At 41.7% G+C, this 18,850-nt stretch overlaps 1 protein-coding gene across 1 annotated transcript in view; it reads left to right on the forward strand.

Moving 5' to 3' along the window:
• Lama4 (laminin subunit alpha 4) overlaps window positions 1–18,850 on the forward strand; it is a 126,148-nt gene that overhangs the window by 79,926 nt on the left and 27,372 nt on the right. The window contains exons 16-27 of the mRNA XM_051175545.1: window positions 1,112–1,228; window positions 3,437–3,616; window positions 5,695–5,834; window positions 8,539–8,718; window positions 9,330–9,475; window positions 10,247–10,409; window positions 11,731–11,864; window positions 12,368–12,539; window positions 14,531–14,662; window positions 16,185–16,327; window positions 17,730–17,868; window positions 18,291–18,428. Of these exons, the coding sequence (XP_051031502.1) occupies window positions 1,112–1,228; window positions 3,437–3,616; window positions 5,695–5,834; window positions 8,539–8,718; window positions 9,330–9,475; window positions 10,247–10,409; window positions 11,731–11,864; window positions 12,368–12,539; window positions 14,531–14,662; window positions 16,185–16,327; window positions 17,730–17,868; window positions 18,291–18,428 (1,784 nt within the window). The remainder of the gene's footprint in view (window positions 1–1,111; window positions 1,229–3,436; window positions 3,617–5,694; window positions 5,835–8,538; window positions 8,719–9,329; window positions 9,476–10,246; window positions 10,410–11,730; window positions 11,865–12,367; window positions 12,540–14,530; window positions 14,663–16,184; window positions 16,328–17,729; window positions 17,869–18,290; window positions 18,429–18,850) is intronic.

The following is an 18,850-nucleotide window of genomic DNA, read 5'->3' on the forward strand; positions in this document are numbered from 1 at the left end:
TGTATATATTTATATGTGTATAAACACGTAACAACAAAATCAAAGGAAAAAGAAAGCGACAGAGATAATGCGTGAAAGAAGAAGAGTTTCGAGGAAGGGGAGCAGTGAGGAGACCCAGGACATAATAATAAGGCACTGAATTATGTACAGGTGTGAAATGTCATAATGAAACCCATTGTTTCATGCAGTTGGTAAATGCTAACGAACATGGGGAAACATATCAAGACTTACAACGTTATAGATACCAAAACAAACATATAAAAGACTATAGTACTTTCCCATATTTGGGGGGATTTACAACCAGATGATATCTTCAGCCACACTCAAATACCCCTCCACAAACACACACACACACACACACACACACAATTAAAAGTAAATCTTTACAAAGCATAGGGACGAGGAAGACAGGTGAGCAGGTAAGACGACATAACTGTCTTGCAGAGGACCCAAACTTGGCTCCCAGTACTTAACCTCTGGTGGCCCACAACCAGGGTAGCCAACGCCCTCTTCTGGCCTCTGTGGGCACATACACGCACATACATGCATCCCACACAGACACAAACGTATGCACATAAATGAAAATAAAGTAAATCTTTGAAATTAGATAATAAGAAAAGCTTGGTGAGTGCTCATAACATTCCACCTTGATGATCTCCCTGCAGCTATGTTTGTGCTCACTGTGTGAAAGTTCATCAAGCTGTGCACATATAACGTTTCTCAGGTCCAGGACACATATTTGTAAAGATTTTTATTGAGAGAACTGGGGGAGGGGGGGCCATGGATTCTCTCATAACCAGACACCATCAAACAGAAAGATAAATTTCCTCTTGACTTCATCATTTCCGCTGCCGGATTTTATCAGCCATGGCCTTGCTCTCCAAAACATGAGCTGTGTGGCATCCTAAGTCACTCCCAACTAGTGTCACAGTTTTCTGCTGTCTTGTACCCCTGATTCTAAATGCCATTTTCCGGAACTGACTGGCTGTTTCTAGAACACTGGGTTATCGCACACACATCCGTGACACAGTCAGAACTTAGGCCATTGAGAGGGAGACTTGTTCCAGGCATCGTGGGCCTCCTGATCCTTCCCTCTGCTTCTTCTCCACAGGCAACAGTGAAGCAGTGGCGGACACCAGCAGGCGGGTGGGGGGAGCCCTGTGGAGGAAGGGAACCCTCAGAGACAGACTGAGTGATGCTGTTAAGCGACTGCAGGCAGCAGAGAGAGGTAAGGATCCAGAGCTCCAAAGTCACATGTGTTTGTCCACTGGTGTAAAACAACCTTGCAAGGAAACTTGAGGTGACTCCTTATTCATCAATCCTTTCGTACAGTAGGGTTTTTGTTTTCTTTTTAACAACAACAAAAACTATCCTTAAAAATAAAGCTGTAACCATATTGCCCAGAGATGAGCATTAACTCAAAAGTGTCTTCTTCCAGGCTTACTCTGCCTACATGCACAGGTCCACTTGTACTTAAATAGGATTGTGCTGTCTCTCCTGCTTGCTCCCTCTGCTGTGAACATCCACCCTTGCTAACAGTATGCCCTAATTTGGCTATTGAATTTCTCTGGCCTCCGCTGTACAGAGACAGCATCCTTCTGTTATGTGTCAAGTTATTCTTACCAAACAAGCAGGGAGATCGACACTCCAAAAAGAGAAATGGGTGCTTCCCTCCAGTAATCTGGGACTCTAGTGGCGTCTTGAAAAGCTGTGATTGGGAGCAGACATGCCTTCCTAGGAGAGCAAAAGTTACTGTTGTTGGACATGGGTGTTTTGCTAAAACGAGCTGGCCTTGGAGCCCAGGAGCTCTGGCCAAGAGAGTGCGTGCTGTCACAGGGGAAGCCTTAGTAGAGCTGCTGCTGACTGATGCTTCCCGGGCTCTGTGCTGTGGAGATGAGAGCTACTAATTTACCTTCCAGCTGAGAGAATCTTGAGGTTTGTCAGGGCGTGGGTACAGCCACTAGGAGGGAGAGCCAGGACTCAAACCAATGCACAGCAGGATCCAGAGCATAAAAGGTTAAACAAAATGTTTCTTCACTTTAAAGACTTGAAGTTACAACAGCAAAGTGATTTCTAAGGATTTTTATTGCAAAAGTGACATGTTACCTTTATGAAAAAAATGTGAAAACACAAATTAGATGGGAAAGAGGGAAAAAATGCCTATAATCCCGTCACCTAAACAAAATTTGTAAATTTATGTTATCTGTGTGTGTGTGTGTGTGTGTAATGTATGTGTGTGCATGAGTGTGTGTGGTGTGGTGTGGGGGTGTGGGGGGGTGTGATGTGTGTGTGGTGTGATTGTGTGTGTGTAATGTATGTGTGTGCATGAGTGTGTGTGATGTGTGTGTGGTGTGTGTGTGTGTGTGTGAGAGAGAGAGAGAGGTAACACGAGCACATGTGCACTGTGAAAGTCAAAGGAAAACTTCATCATCTACCTGGTTTGAAACAAGGTCCCTAGCCCCTGGAACTCACCCTGTGAATGGGGTTGGCCTTGAACTTGACTTCATCCTCCTGCCTCTACCTCCAGATGGCTGAGATTACAGACGTGTCTCACTATACCTGCCTGTTGCAGTTTCTGTGAGGTAGGGTCTCATTATGTAGCCATGGGTGGCCTAGAACTTCATATATACCTAGCCAGACTGGCTTTAAACTTGTGGCAGTCCTTGCTGCCAGCTGGTCCTCAAGCTTCTAGGGATTCCCCTCTCGGCTCGCCATCTTGCCTTAGCAGAACTGGGATTACATCTGTGTGCTATTCCATCTGACTTCTTGTGGGTTCTGGGGAATCCCAGACCAGATATGTAATCATTTTTTAATGAAAATTGGATTTTAACATCAAAGCTTTTATGAAAACGTGTTTTTCTTTTGGAAAAATAAATAAATAAATAAAGTACCAAAAAAAAAAAAAAAGGCTTTTTCTCATTAATTTTACTCCTGAACTAAATGTAGCAACCTTTGTATGCAGGACTCCTCCACAAGAATTTTTTTTCCATAAAAGGAAGAGGTTTTTATGATGGTGTTCAGATGTGAACATCACAGAAAGTGATGATTCAAGTTTATTTCCTGTCACTTCCTAACCAGCCTGCTAACCTAAGGGCATACTCAGTTTTAGTTTTGGTTTGGTTTGGTTTTTCATTGTTGTTGTTGTTTTGTTTTTTTTTTTTTTTTTTTTTTTTTTTTTTGGTTTTTTTGTAACTTACCTCTTAATTTAGAAACATTTTGAGTAAACATCTTGTACTATCGAGACTGCAGAGTCTTACAGATTCATGTATCGATGCTGCTTATCATCTTAGTTCATTTAACTTGCAACACAGTTGTCATGGATTTAAAAGTCAGAGTCATCTTTCACAGCCACAAATTTGAGTTCCCTTTCACTCCAGTGTTTGAAATGATGTCACTGCTCCCCAGTGAAGGGAATGTCTGTCTGCTCTGTGTGCAGGGGATGCCCAACAACGCCTGGGCCAGTCCAAGCTGGTCATCGAGGAAGTTAACAAGACGACGACAGCTGTCCAGCAGGTCACCACGCCAATGGCCAACAACCTCAGCAGCTGGTCCCAGAACCTTCAGACATTTGACTCTTCTGCGTACAACACTGCAGTGGCCTCTGCTCGGGATGCAGGTAGGTATCTCTTACAAGCATCACAGGCTTGCCGACCTGAAGAATCCGCCATTAAACTCTACACAACTTTTGATAAGGGGCAGTGCGTCCCATTTGCATTTTAGGTTGGAATGCAGCCTAAATTAACTTAAAGAAATTAATTTAGAATAAGAGAAACATTTTACTCGGTTCATCTATGTATTTATCTAGAGTCTAGATTTATCTAGATTCTAGACAGGTGTGGACCTATATAAAGTACCTATAGACAGATACATTGGTAAAAGTAATAGAGTAGTTAATGAAGTAGTTTATATTATGTGGCAGCAATTATAATGATAGCAATTATCTCTATCAATGTAAGACTAATCCTTTAGCATAAAAGTTTAGCGAAATCATTTCAGAAAAGTACTGTCTTTCTTACTTTAGAGGGAAAAATAGGTGGTGGTGTTGATTTTACTAACTACCATCTGTGTTCTACCAGAGTGGCTCTGATTATTACCAACAAATGCCAACACTGTGTGTTGGCCAATTCACATACACAATTTCATAGCAATGAACAGGAACTATACTAATGTCTACCTAATGTAACTGCATACATAGTTAAAAATCACACAATAACAGAAAGCACTTGTTTCCATTCTCACTTTTTATTCACTTTCTTCATAAATCCCTTAGATTTATGAGTGTCATAACAAATCATGACTAGTAGTCAATGGTAGTCTTCCCTATAAACCAATCTCCAGAATAGCTTTACAGACTACATCAGAATGAAAAAGTCATGAGTCCAACCTGATCTGTGGGTCACTAGCAATTCTACCACAACTTACAAAGGCCCGTTACCATAACAGGAATGTAATCCTTTTATATTATTGTCCCATATGTATTCATAAACTCGCCCATGTAATCATTTATCTAATCACGTTTTAATTTTTAACCTTTAAAAGATTTGTCTAGTTCAATAGTGGAGACTTTACTAGAATTCCTAAAGCCCTAGTTTGATCTCCAGCATGAGGTTAGGGGTGTCTATGTGTTATTCAATATTTTCATTTATCAAAACATCGCCTTGGGAGTGTCTTCTGTATCTGTATTAAATTTATCATCACCTTTTTCATTTGTCCTATCATAGTACAAAGCTAGCACCAGCTGAAATTGTCTCAAGCTACTTTGTTTTTCCTCAAATAGTGCTTTGCAGTTTGAAACAAAGTAAACTGAATAATATACCATAATGCAAGAGACTTTAGAAAGAGTCTGTAAGAAGAGGGTCAGAAGTCTGTCCCTTATATGCCTTTTCATAAGGAAAAATTTAATGTAACCGTTTACATAGTGTTTTCCCACTTTGTAGATCACTCTAGTATAAAGTGGATACTGGAGTCAGCGCTATACCAGGCTACATGAAGGGAGTGTGTGCCCACCCTAGCCACTTCTTCCTTTAATGCCCCCTTAGTTGTCCCCTAACGACCAGGAGTTGTGTTCATAGAAGGCAGTCTAGAACCAAAAAAAAAGGAGAGAGGAAAAGACAGGGAGACAGGGAGGAGGGGAGGAGGGAAAGGACGAGGAATGGGTAGAGAGAAAAGTCCATGCAGTCTGCTTGCAGTCCCCTTGTCTGGCCCCTTGTGTCAGGCTGCAAAGCTGCCCTCTGTCGCAGTGGTGAAGACAGCTTGCATGCCTGCATGCTCCAACTTTCCTCCCTCTAACTCCGCCTCTGCTGTAACAGCAGCTGCAGCGTGTGAAACACACACAGCCCTCCGGGAAAACGGCCTTCTTGCCTTTCATCAGTAAAAGCCTTTTCACCTGTTGTCTGTCGGTCTGTACCGCAGACGTGTGCAGCCTTTGCTCTCTGTTAAAAGGGATCTGTATGTTGGCCGTGGGGCCTGCCCTTTAGGATGTACATTGGAAGTCAGCACGCACCACATTCCATTTATAAATCAATATGCGCTCTAAATGTCACAAAAACAGGATGGATTATGCTTTGAGCTCCACTGTTAATTTTGTAAAGTTGAAGACTGGGCCCAATAGATCTACCAGAGGCAATATGTCTCTGTCTCTCACTCGATTCTTAAAATAAAATTAATTCAAAAGACTCATGTTCCTTACTGCAGTAAGAAACCTCACAGAGGTCGTCCCCCAGCTCCTGGATCAGCTTCGTACCGTTGAGCAGAAGCGGCCAGCAAGCAATGTTTCTGCCAGCATCCAGAGGATCCGAGAGCTCATTGCTCAGACTAGGAGTGTCGCCAGCAAGGTGTGTGACATCTGAGTGGTGCCATCAGTTAACTGGGAATGATGGGGGGACATGACATTGCGCTCCAACTCCTCGGCAGCTCCTGAGGCCTAGCACCTTCCTACTGTGTCATTCATTAGAGTCACATGAGAAGCTTCGGAAAGTAGCCTGCGGGGTATGGTAGCAAACGACTATAGTTCAAGCTCGTGGAGGCAGAGGGAAGAGGGTCACAGCAAGTTCCAGGCCAGCCGTGTATACAGAGAAAATCCCCTGCCTCTGGAACTCCAGAGCAAGTTCACATCTCAGGAAACATACAAATAAAGAAATCACTTCTTCAAGTAAATCAATTCCTAGTTCCAACCTCAGGGCAAGGAAGGCTCAGCACTTGTTACCTTTCTAGATACCTGACTCTCCTAATGTGAAGCCAGAATTAACAGCAAAACTCATAAGCAAAAGAAATCGAGTTAAACTTCAGTAAAAAGACTCAAATCAATGTTCCAATTATTCATTTTTAACAGCTATGTTAGTGGAATAGTCTTGCCCATCTGTCCCACCTCTGCAGAACTTCTCTGGTTCAACACCTGTTATGTGACGGTTTCGTTGGCCATCCCGCAGGCTTAACTGGGGAATGAGTGAAAGAAACTGAAGGAAGGCACACATCTGAGGTTCTGTTACAGAGGCAACCGAGCCACGGGAAACCTAGAGCCAACACTGTCAGCGTGGATGCCCACACAACTAACATTTGTCCGTGCCAGAAGAGGACTTGGGCTTGGGCCTCTCTAAAATTTAATTGATTTGTAGATTAGCCTCATTTTTTACAACCAAATTATGTGATTTTATTTTCTCAATTAAAAATTGCATCCAAAGAATATTCACCCAAGGACTAGTAGAAACAAGACTAAGAAATTCATTATTTTATAGTGCTGTGGATCATTCTTGGTAAATACATACAACTGCCAACTACCCTGTAAGAGAGGTGTTACGAGTAAGGTTTTCTCCTGCCGGCGCCAGCCCCAAATAATACACAGAGACTCTGTATTAAATATAATGCTGTTGGCCAGGTACTAGTTTCTTATTGGCTAGCTCTGTCTTAAGTATTAACCCATTTCTATTAATCTAAGTATTTCCACATGGTCGCATCTTACCAGAGAGTGGGCCCGGACCTCTGTCCTCTCCAGTCTCTCCATGCTGACTCCTCCTTACTCCTTCCTCTTTCCTCCTTGTCTCCTAGTCCCTCCTATCTTCCTTTCCTATTGGCCATCAGTGCTTTATTCTTTAACCAGTATGAGAAACATATTTACAGAATGATATCTCCCATCAGAGAGGGCCCTGCCCTACAAAGTATCATATGTGGATACCTTCATGAATATTTCATGATAGCTCACCTTAAGCATATATCAAGACACGGAATTTTAAACTGGGTGTGGTGGCGCATGCCTGTAAGCCCAGAATTTGGGAGGCTAAGTAAGACACGATTGTGGGTTTAAAGCCATCCTGAACTCATAAGAAGTTTCCAGGACAAGACAGTCTCAGTGAAGTGTCTCAAAGACCAAAAAAGAGGGGATCATTTTCAAAACAGTTTGTGTTGGTGTTTTCTTGATGATATTATCCAACATTACTTATATGGAATATAGTCCTGAGGTCCTGATCACCAGAAACAAACAAACACACACACACACAAAAATAAAACGGTAGTGTTCTAAAGAAAGACTGTGCCTGCCTGGCAGCTGGGTACCCAGCTCCAAAGTGAGATGCTTTTCATGCACACTACACATCTTGTGCAGCTTTCTCAGACTCCTGGGGAGACTTCAGGCCCACACACTACTTGTCTGTTGAGATGTATTGATCTCTACTTAGTCAACAACGGGAGACAGCTGTGCTCCAGGCGCTGGGGAATAGACTCTCAAGCTAGCTGCCTATCAGCATCAGCCCAATCAATACTAACTGGTATAATTACATCTTATTATTCAGAGAGGTTTGTACAGACAGTGTGGATATACACATTGTCAAATGCCTCAAAGGGCTCTCGAAAATCCAGTCAGCTCTTAGTGTTATCGTGGTCCTCTAAGAAATATGCTGAAATCATGCTTCACCTTTCTGATAAACATCACAGGAAATGGCTCAAGGAAGTTCTCATTACCGCTATTGCAGGGAGAGAGCCAGGGGCCGGAAAGTGTTTTACAGCTACCACCTTATTTCTCACAGCCTGTTTATTGTGTCCCAGTACCCGCGAATACTGAGTGGCCGCGTTATTAAGTGAAATGGCAGCTGTGGCAGTCAGGCTGTGTCTAGACCCTGACTGTGTGGGTGTAGTTCAGGATGTTGAGCACAGCTCTATTCCATGCTGCTCTGGTGACCTTGGGGAAGGGGTTTCCGCAGCTTTATTACCCAAGATGAGTTACACTACCCCGGTGTATTGTAGAGTCACTGTGAAGTGTAAGACCAGCCAAGTGTCCCTTCATCTTGTTTAGGTCACCAACACGAGTGTACAGTTCACTGTGGGCGTCATGTCTATCCTCATCCTTGGATCTACTTGGTCACTGTTTGCTCTCGCGCTCTCTTCCCATTGTAGTCTAAAACTATTTGTTGTAATTGGCCCCAAATTCTTTCTGTAACTAAGTAAGATAAAGGGATGGAGGCAAGTAGAGATCCCTCCAGAGACTGTGGGAGAACGTTCTGCCCCTTTCTTCAGAACACTTTCAATGGAACACCTTTATCATCCCAGATCCAGGTTTCCATGATGTTTGATGGCCAATCGGCTGTTGAAGTGCACCCCAAAGTCAGCGTGGACGATCTGAAGGCCTTCACATCCATCAGCTTGTACATGCGGCCTCCTGCAAAGCAGCCAGATCAGGCTGGGGGCTGGACGGCAGATCAGTTCGTCCTCTACCTCGGAAGCAAAAATGTAAGGGCACTGCAGAGGGCTTGAAGGAGATGGATGGTGTGGTCCTCTGCTTTGAACAAAGCTGTTGAAAAAAAGCAAACACATTTCCCTTGCCAGAGTAAGGAGTGGAAATAATGTTAATGGCAGGATTCAAGCTGTGATTGACAGGCAGTAGATCCCAGGGGCAGGAGCCACATTTTGGGGGATTGCTTCTTGGCAGGATCCCATCACTAACTTGAGTGAATCTGAACAAAGCATTTGAAAGGCCTTTGAGTAACTATAGCTTTTGTCAATGCTGAATCCTGTTTGAAGGTGCATAAGGACTGTCAAGGTGCATGATCCCTACGCTAACCTGACGGTGCTGGAATACTTCTGGCTGCCATCACATTCCCATGAGCCTTCCATAGTTCTCTGCTCTCCTCACCCTCCGCCAATGTAGCAAGCACCTAGAGATAGCCTGCTCTGATGTAGGCCCTGGGAGTGTAGAAAATAAGAGCACACGCCGGTCTAGCAGCAACTTGGAGAGGTAATTCGGGTCAGAAGTTGACTGTGTTTTGCAGAAACGAAGCACATGACGTCATTTGTGTGGATTATAGTTATCAATTTTATTAAGTGAGATCTTGATATTTCAGGCCAAAAAAGAGTACATGGGTCTCGCAATCAAAAATGATAACCTGGTATATGTTTATAATCTGGGGACCAAAGACGTGGAAATTCCCCTGGATTCCAAGCCTGTCAGCTCCTGGCCTGCTTACTTTAGCATTGTTAAGATTGAGAGGTAAGGCGGATGATGCATTTATCTAATTATTCTTTGTCAAACTATCAACTCTTTATCAAATTACCAGATTTATTCTTTATCAACTATTCTTTTATCAAACCGGTAGTCAGTGATTGGGATAACGATATTGGTACTGAATGACCAGCAAAGCATCGGAGAAGCCTCCAGTCACCTCTGCTCTCTTCTGTCCCTCTATCCAAAAGGGCTAAGATCCTCCCTCAGCCCAGTCTCCTATCTGTCCTTAGTCCTCCAAAACCTTTGTGGGTAATTTTGGGCAGCTAGTGGCTAACTCCACCCACTGACTCCAAGCGAGCTTTATGGTCAGAATGTGATCAAAATATCACACAGCAGGTGACTCTGTGACAAGTGGCTTGCATGCACATTTCCTAAGAAATCTATTGAACACACACACACAAACACACACACACGAGTCTTCTTGTAGATGTCATGTTTATTTTTTCTTTTTCATCTTACTCCTTTTCTTCTACTAGTCCTACATTCCTTCCCAAACACCTGAGTGAAATGTAAATACTAGAAAAAAAAGTTACTTCTGAATAGCAACCTGATTATCTACCTTGCTGTAAGTTAAATTTTAAAATTAAGATGTCTGTTTTCCTACTTCAGTAGTAGATATTCTGTACAGCAATATTATACAATCAAACACCTGTTTTGTTCTGTTTTTTTAATGAAGTGACATTAACATTTTGACATAATGACAGTATTTTCTACAAATTGCCAGCTGAAGTGAGTGACAACCCTTTCTCTCACCAGGGTAGGGAAACACGGAAAGGTGTTCTTGACAGTACCCAGTCTCAGCAGCACAGCTGAAGAGAAGTTTATTAAGAAGGGGGAGTTTGCAGGTGACGACTCCTTGCTGGATCTGGTCCCCGAGGACACTGTGTTTTATGTTGGTGGAGTGCCTCCCAACTTCAAGGTAAGCTGTGCAGCTGGCTCAGTGCAAATCTGCTGTGTTTCTTTTATAAATCTATAAATCTAAATGATAGGGGGGGTTGGATACCACTTTAAGAGCTGGATTCAATAGGTGATAGAATTCTAGGCCAGAACCTATAAGTCTGGTGTCTCAATCTGGTCTCTACTACCCATTTTCAATGTCTGATACTTTCAAGTTATAGCTAACACTGGAAGATTAACTAGTGCCATTTTGTAACTGATGCCATTACCAAAAAATACATTTTGTGATGTCATTTTGTAAAGGTAACAAATATTACTCCCAGGTAAAAATTAGTATTATCTGCTACTGGAATGTTTGTTCCTTAGAATGCCACTAGCTCAGGTCTAGGTTTCAGCATTGCACATGGCATTTTCAAATTATGCAACCTGAAATATGCAAGCACAACATAAAACATATATGAGAAAAAGTAAGACCTAAGGGAGAATGTGAGACCTGATGAAGAGCAGATGAAGGAAAGCCCAGTAAAGATGAGAATCGATATCGGGTCTTCCATTCAAGGGCTGTTGCACATTGTCGACCCTCTCTTGAGAATTCTCCCATCATTGTATGAGACCAGGAACACCCACCTCACAGAATTGGTGTGGCAGTTGGTTTTCATTGTGAATTCGTTGTTAAGGGTATGTCCATACCCAACACACTCCAGTTCTCCACTAGGATATGTGAAGCTGACAAGTCACTGTGTATCTGGCATACTGATGTGAACTCTGGTCCAGAGAGATGCTCGTGCCAATGGGTGGGTCCTCTGATTCCCTCTTCCATGGTGTCTACATGAAACATGACGATGGCAACTTGCAGCATGAAAAATAAAAGACGCAGAGACAGATGTTGGGGTACAAGCTTCAAACCTATGATCAGAAAAAGCATCAAGCCACTAGCCCTCACCTGTAGCCCAGGCTGGAAGGGCTGGTTCACCAGCTTTACCCAGTCCCAGGCTGCTGCCTCCGCTCAGCGTGGCTGGAGAACATCCTGAGACTGACTACTAAAGACCCTGTTTCTTATCTTTTATACCTCTGTGGTGCTGGGATTAAAGGCCTGTGACACCAAGTGCTAAAATCACCTTCGAGTGAGCTGTTTCTCTTAGCACTGGATCAAATTCATGTAGCCAGTGTGGCCTAGAACTAACAGAGATCCATCTACCTCTTAATCCTGAGTCCTGGGATTGAAGATGTGTGCCTGGCTTCTAGGCCTGTGGCTGACTTTGCTTTCTGAATCCTCAGGCAAGCTTTAATAAATCATAAATAATGTATCACCACAGTAACTGATTTATTTCTCTGTCACACAGCTCCCCGCCAGCTTAAACCTGCCCAGCTACTCAGGCTGCCTGGAGCTGGCCACTCTGAATAACGATGTGATCAGTCTGTACAACTTCAGGAACATCTATAATATGGATCCGTCCAAGTCGGTGCCCTGTGCCAGGTAAGAGACCGCTAAGAGCCCAAATGCCTTTGATGGAGGCACAAGCGTGAGTCGAGGCACAGCTTCTTAAACTTTTCTTTGGGAAAAGTATGTGTGAAGCTGTGTAAGTGCCAGGCTTGCAAAACATGCTTCCGTTTTCCTCTGTCACAGATATATATATATATATATATATATATATATATATATATATATAAAATGTGTGTGTGTGTGTGTGTGTGTGTGTGTGTGTGTGTGTGTGTGTGTGTGTTTGATTTAGGATTCTAAGGTCAGAAGTTTCCCTGAAAACTTCAATTGTCCTAGTGTGAAGGCTGGAGAAGAAACTCATTTAAAGCAGTTCATCTCATTCATTTATAAATACTTTATCTCTTTCTGTGGGCAACAGGCCTTCACTTCCACACCATCAGGACAATGGAAGGTGTTCTGAAAACGGGTTAAAGGGTCTCACTTGAGACTGAGACGTGTAATCGAACCTGTAACATGCGTGTGTGTCTGTTCCACTTTAGGGATAAGCTGGCCTTCACTCAGAGTCGGGCTGCCAGCTACTTCTTCGACGGCTCCAGTTATGCTGTGGTGAGGGACATCACAAGGAGAGGGAAATTTGGTCAGGTGACTCGCTTCGACATAGAAGTCCGAACACCAGCTGACAATGGCCTTGTGCTTCTAATGGTCAACGGGGTGAGTAAAAGCGGAAGTCCTACTTATTCCCCTTTATTTCCTTTGCTCTCTGCTATTCACTTTCTAGGAACCGCCCCCTCCCAGGTTGGATGTGCCATGCCATCAAAATGAGTATCTAGTTTAGAAAGGAAATCGGATTTATTTTTTTCCAGGAAAGTTATGACAGCATTAAATAAAAACAGTCCTGAGATGCTCTTCCCCACACTTCGATTTCAGTGTGTGTGTGTGTGTGTGTGTGTGTGTGTGTGTGTGTGTGTATCTAGCTCTGTAGACCAGGCTGGCCTCGTACTCACAGAGATCACCATGCCTCTGCCTCCCGAGTGCTGGGATCAAAGGTGTTTGTCACCAACGCCCAGCTTCGATTTTAATATATATTAAATATACACTTTCCTAATAAAAAATATCTTTGAAAAAACTCAGCACCAAAATGATTTAACAACTGAAAAATGTCCCCCCCCCCCAATGTTTTAAAACAGCCGTACTTTCTGAAAGAAATGAAAGGGGAAAAGGGAGGAAGGGAGGGAGGGAGGGAGGGAGGGAGGGAGGGAGGGAGGGAGAGCATGCTACTTTCTCATCCACTGCTACAGTTCCCTTCATCTTGAGTTGAAATATCAATTGTGTTTCTTGACACAGCCAGGTTTATGCTACTTAGATATTTGTCATCACACATAAAGTTCAACAATTTAAAACAATACATTTCATAACAAAGAAAATGCCTTTTAAGTTTACAGTATTGTCAAAACTTCATAGGATGCAACCAGTAGACACCCACCTGTCCCAAAATATTTTCATATCACTCCACATCTCAGTACAAAATGATTGTCACAAATTTATTTTTTAAGTCATATCACCAAAAACCCCAAAAATAGGTCCAAAGAGGACACTTTGAGTCCTTCAATTCAGGATGCCTCACCAGCTATGTGAAACCTATGAAAATCTGGTACAGCCATGGAATGAAGTCCCAGGGTAAATTGTCTATATTTAAGATCACTTTCTATATTTCAGTTAAATTTTGAGTTTGGCTTTTTTCTGGTAGGTTTGGTTTAGTTTGATTTTTGTTTTTCAAGGCAGGGTTTCTTTCTATAGCCCTGGCTTTCCTGGAACTCACTTTGTAGAACAGGTTGGCTCAAACTCAAAAATCCACCTGTCTCTGCCCTCCAAGTGCTGAGAATGAAGACATGAGCCAACACTGCTATTTCAGATTTTTTAATGAACATAAACAAAAGTTAAAAACTTATTTACCAACCCCAGCATTTCCCATGTCAAGAAATATACTAACTCCAGTCAAGAGATCACCTTGTGTAGAAAGAAGAGTTTGCCATGATACTTCATTCTTCAAATTCATTCGATTCTTGTACCTACGAACCATCTTCTGAAATGAGAAAACCCAGCCAGCAAGTTATCTGACAACTGCTAAATTATTTCTATTCTCTAACATCATCTGACCCAAGTATGCTCCACAACCCTCTTCACATATGCAAATCCAGTGGCTCAAAACAATACAGAGATGACCTTCTTTGTCTTATATCCATAAGTGTCGGCACTTTAGAGGGACCCTTTAGCCTACCTTCTAATGATTTTCCAGTATTACCAATTTTTATCCTTAAATGAATACAATTGCACCTTTGTCTTCAAGAGTTGCTTAACAGCAAGGCAGTTAAAAAAATGTGGTATTTGTCTTGGCTAATTTAAGGTCAATAATGTGACTTATTTTTCCATGCAGTGCTTTGTAGGTAACATAAAAACAAAAGGAGATAGGTATTTTACGTTTCATAAAAATATTAAGTATTAGTGCTTTTAGTAATATGTAAGAAATAAGTACTGATGGGAACATAATTGTCATTTTACTTATTGAAAGAATTTCATGAGACTAATCTCCAAGGAACTCCATTGATAAAGAATGTAAATATCATTTCTCAAATTCAGCTAATATCTGACTCTGCTTGCATAGCAGTGGATGACCCTATCTTACAGTTTCTTTCTCCCTACAGAGCATGTTTTTCAGCCTAGAAATGCGCAATGGCTACCTACATGTGTTCTATGACTTTGGATTCAGCAATGGCCCTGTGCATCTTGAAGACACATTGAAAAGAGCCAAGATTAATGATGCAAAATACCATGAGGTACAGTCATTGTACTTTGGGTGGGTTTCGGTTTTGACACGTAGACCACGCGGCCAAATGCAGTAGGAGAGACAGTAAATTAATACATTCATATCTGAAGAGCAATTGATGTGCCCTCATCTACTCCACCACAGGAAAACACACATTGAAATTTCTAAAAAGAGTCACTGGAAGTTCCCTTTTCATTAAAAGGGGTTCAATGACCAAAAGCCTCTTGTTAACCTTAAATGTCTCGATTACAATAGTGACCAACAAAATTCTGTGTGTGTGCACTTGTGTGTTGAACATGTTAGACTACAGATAGAGAGCCCTTATTACTTATCGAGCCTCATTAAATTTATGGTAAGGACGTTATATAAATAAGTAAAGAATTTTCTCATGAATTTGTGCTCTAGAATTAGAAATAGTAGTGATTTTTCTCATGAAGATCCCAAAAGTATGTTCATTAGTCTTAAACTACATTTATAATCTGTTGAAAATACTCTTCATCTACATCTTCAGCTGCTTTAATTATGTAATTTAATAAGTCATATAAAAGATGTAATGTCTTTTAAGTTGAACCCAAATACAGTTGCTGGCTACCTAATTTTCCTTTCCAATTCAATGTCCAGAAGCTGCCGAAGGATGGGTTTCAACAGAAGAACTCAACTGTTTGTCTAACTGGCATTTTTGTAGATTCACTAGAACTGCACTGTCTTTTAAACAATAATTCCATATTTATTTATGCAAATCTAGTAATTCAAAATAATACAGAGATGGTACCCAAACTGACACCTTTGTAGCAATTCAGAAAACAGCTGCTTAAACATCTAATGATGCTGCCCAGGGCTAGAGGGAATGGAAATTGAGGAGTTGCCCAATGTGCAGGAAGTTTTTATTATGGTAGATGAATAAATTTTAACAATCTGCTAAATGACATGATGCTATTATAAATACCAATTATTAGAATCTGTTACTGGACACGTAGTTCAGTGGCGGAGCACTGTCCTAGCAGTGACAAGCTTGCTATTGTAAACGCTTGTGCAGGCATAATCATACACATTCATACACCCACATGAGACCCGGGTTCTGTTCCCAGGCCCACATATGTCCAAACTTAACAAATTGTAAAATCTTTTTAAATATGTACAGTTTTGTAATCAATGATGCCTTAACCAAGCTTTTTTTAGTTGTTTTTTTTTTTTTTTTTTTTTTAAAGATAGATGCTTATAAATTCTTTATCCTTCAGGAGAAGCAGCAGAAAGCAAATTTAAAAAAAAAAAAATAACAAAACTCATAGAAAAATTTAGCCTGGGCCAGTTCCTTTCCCAAAAAGGAGATCTTCCCCCAGGAAATATAAACAGCTCATTTATATTACATAAAAGCCATAGTCTTATATCTGTGAGTAAGAGGGCAGATGTGTTCTCTATTTTATAAACAAACAAGAACACAAATGGTTACAACCAGGATAGTTAAAATACATAAAAATTGTCTTCAAAAAACCTCATTGTTAAACAGGCTTACAATACATTCTTTCTTCCAGATCTCAATCATTTACCACAATGACAAGAAAATGATTTTGGTGGTTGACAGGCGACATGTCAAGAGCATGGACAATGAAAAGAAGAAAATACCTTTCACAGACATCTACATTGGAGGAGCTCCCCAGGAAGTGTTGCACTCCAGGTGAAAGTCCTTTGTTACATAGCTTTCCACTGCTAACCAATACTAACGAGGACTCAATACCCAGGAGGGGTCTGATGACAGGCTTAAGCATCCTTGCACACCACTTTTACACACCTGCACAGGTATAGACGAACATATCCATGGACCTGCAGACCCTTACAGCCAGCCCTTTGACCTCCTTAAATCAGCATCGCATTGTGTAGTTTACATGTTTCATTAATATAACATTACTTTTAGAACACTGTCTTCTGCAGTGTTTTTCAGGAAGAGAGTAACATATCATGTGAAAATTAAACAGCATGTACATGTTTACTTTTCATTTAATCTTTGAACTTACCTTGACTCTTCAATAGGATCTGAACGTATGTACATTCTTGAGGGTATACAAGAGGTCGTGGTTTGTGTGAACTGACACTTCACATTGTCCTGGTGTATTCGAAAAGTCAACTCTTACTGTGCATTAAATTCATAGAAACAGAAGCTGGAGAGGTGGCTCGGTGGCTAAGAGCACTGGCTGCTCTTCAGAAGGCCTGGATTGGATTCCCCCACACACACATGGCTGCTCACAGCCATCCATAACTCCAGTTCCAAGGGGATCCAACTCCCTCTTCGGGCCTCCATGGGCCACATACATGGTGCATAGTCATACACACAGGCAAAATACCCATACATATAAAACTAAAATAAATAAATCTCAAATAAATTCATAGAAACAGAGATCCTTGACGCTTAAAAGCAACTTTGGGATGACCCTGTATAGTGGCTCTTGTTAGTGTAACCTGGGAGCCTCATACCCAAAGCCACTTGCTTTCCTAAAGTTCTGACTGCTCTGAAGTCAGACCCCAGTGTTAAAAGGGGAAACTAATCCCCAAATCAAATGAGAGCAGTCTGACATTCTCTAAGACCCACATCTGGCTTTCCTCCATTAAAACATGCCACAAATTAGTTGATGTCTGAAACCCCCAAGTTCAAATCCTAACTTGGCATTTACAATGTACGAAAATAACTTGCTTTTCTAATTTCTATAAAATTTCCTATAGCGGGGTACTTTTTATCTATAACACATCAATTCAATCTGAAGACTCTTAAAAAATACTAGCATTTCTGTCTATATCACTTGATTGTTATACAGATAGTAATTGATAATCTAAGTTAAAAATCTTTAAAAACTATAGAGAAGTAAGAGAGTTGTCTTGACTGGGAGCAAAGTCTACTATACTCAAAGGTTGACACAGCTGTGTGCTTATCAGAAAAAGCATGAGGAGACAATGAATGGTTTTTAAAGCAACTATGCTTGTAAGTAAGCAGAGCTCTGAGAGGGGTGTGTGTGTGTGTGTGTGTGTGTGTGTGTGTGTGTGTGTGTGTGTGTGTGCAGCCAGTGAAGACTGTTTTCCTTTTCCAGGACCCTAAGAGCACATCTTCCCCTAGATATCAACTTCAGGGGATGCATGAAGGGCTTCCAGTTCCAAAAGAAAGATTTTAATTTACTGGAGCAGACAGAAACCCTAGGCATTGGTTATGGATGCCCAGAGGACTCCCTGGTGAGTACCATTCAGTGGAGAGCTTTTTCATGGGTAAACATAGGGCTTTCTGCAGCTAGATCGATCCTTTGCTGCTTCTCCAGGCTCCTCTCTGCTGCCAGGAGAAAGAAAACTCATTAAGCTAGACAGGCTTGTGGGACTCTCCAGTCACCTGTGCAGCTGCTCCAGTTTCCAGTGGATGGGGCATCCAAAGCCCGGAGAGGCTGCTCAAATGGTATTGGTCACTCGGGTGTAAGAAATGGGGAAAGCTGAAACCCAGCTGCTATAGGAACACAGAAAGAAAGCTGGAGTGCCTGAATTCCAGCAAAACACAAAACTGAAACACAAACTGCTTACACAGCAGGCAAGACACTTTGCATATGAAAGCTGGCATAAATGTTCCATGATTATCAAAACCACTATGCTTATCATTTGTCATGTAGATATCTCGCAGAGCATACTTCAGTGGGCAGAGTTTTATTGCTTCAACTCAGAAAATATCCTTCTTTGATGGCTTTGAAGGAGGTTTCAATTTCCGAACGTTACAGCCAAATGGGTTACTGTTCTACTATGCTTCAGGGGTAAGTACTTGTTTTCCTCTGAGGATACTTTGTGTGGCTGTTTTGTCTATCAGAAACAAGTTTTGTTTATGTTAAAAGGGAATTTTGATTCAGATTTTGACTCACAAATACACAGAGACTATCAGATGCTAAATATGCAATGCATATATTTTAATTATAATGTCTTATTAATTCTCTGAGAATGTTCTACAAAGTATTTGGTCATAGACACACACACACACACACACACACACACACGTCCCTTCCTGCTTCATCCCAACTCCCTCCCCACCCCCGACCCTTCAAGTCCAAGGCCATTTCGTGCTGCCCATGGACTCCAGGGTATGAGGCCATCACTGAAGCATTGTTGACTTACCAGGGGCCATACCCTTGAAGAAAACTGACTTCCTCCTGGAGAAGCCATCAGCAGACCACCCCTCCTC

This window comes from Phodopus roborovskii, unplaced genomic scaffold, assembly GCF_943737965.1.
Source record: "Phodopus roborovskii unplaced genomic scaffold, PHOROB, whole genome shotgun sequence".
Taxonomy (NCBI): domain Eukaryota; kingdom Metazoa; phylum Chordata; class Mammalia; order Rodentia; family Cricetidae; genus Phodopus; species Phodopus roborovskii.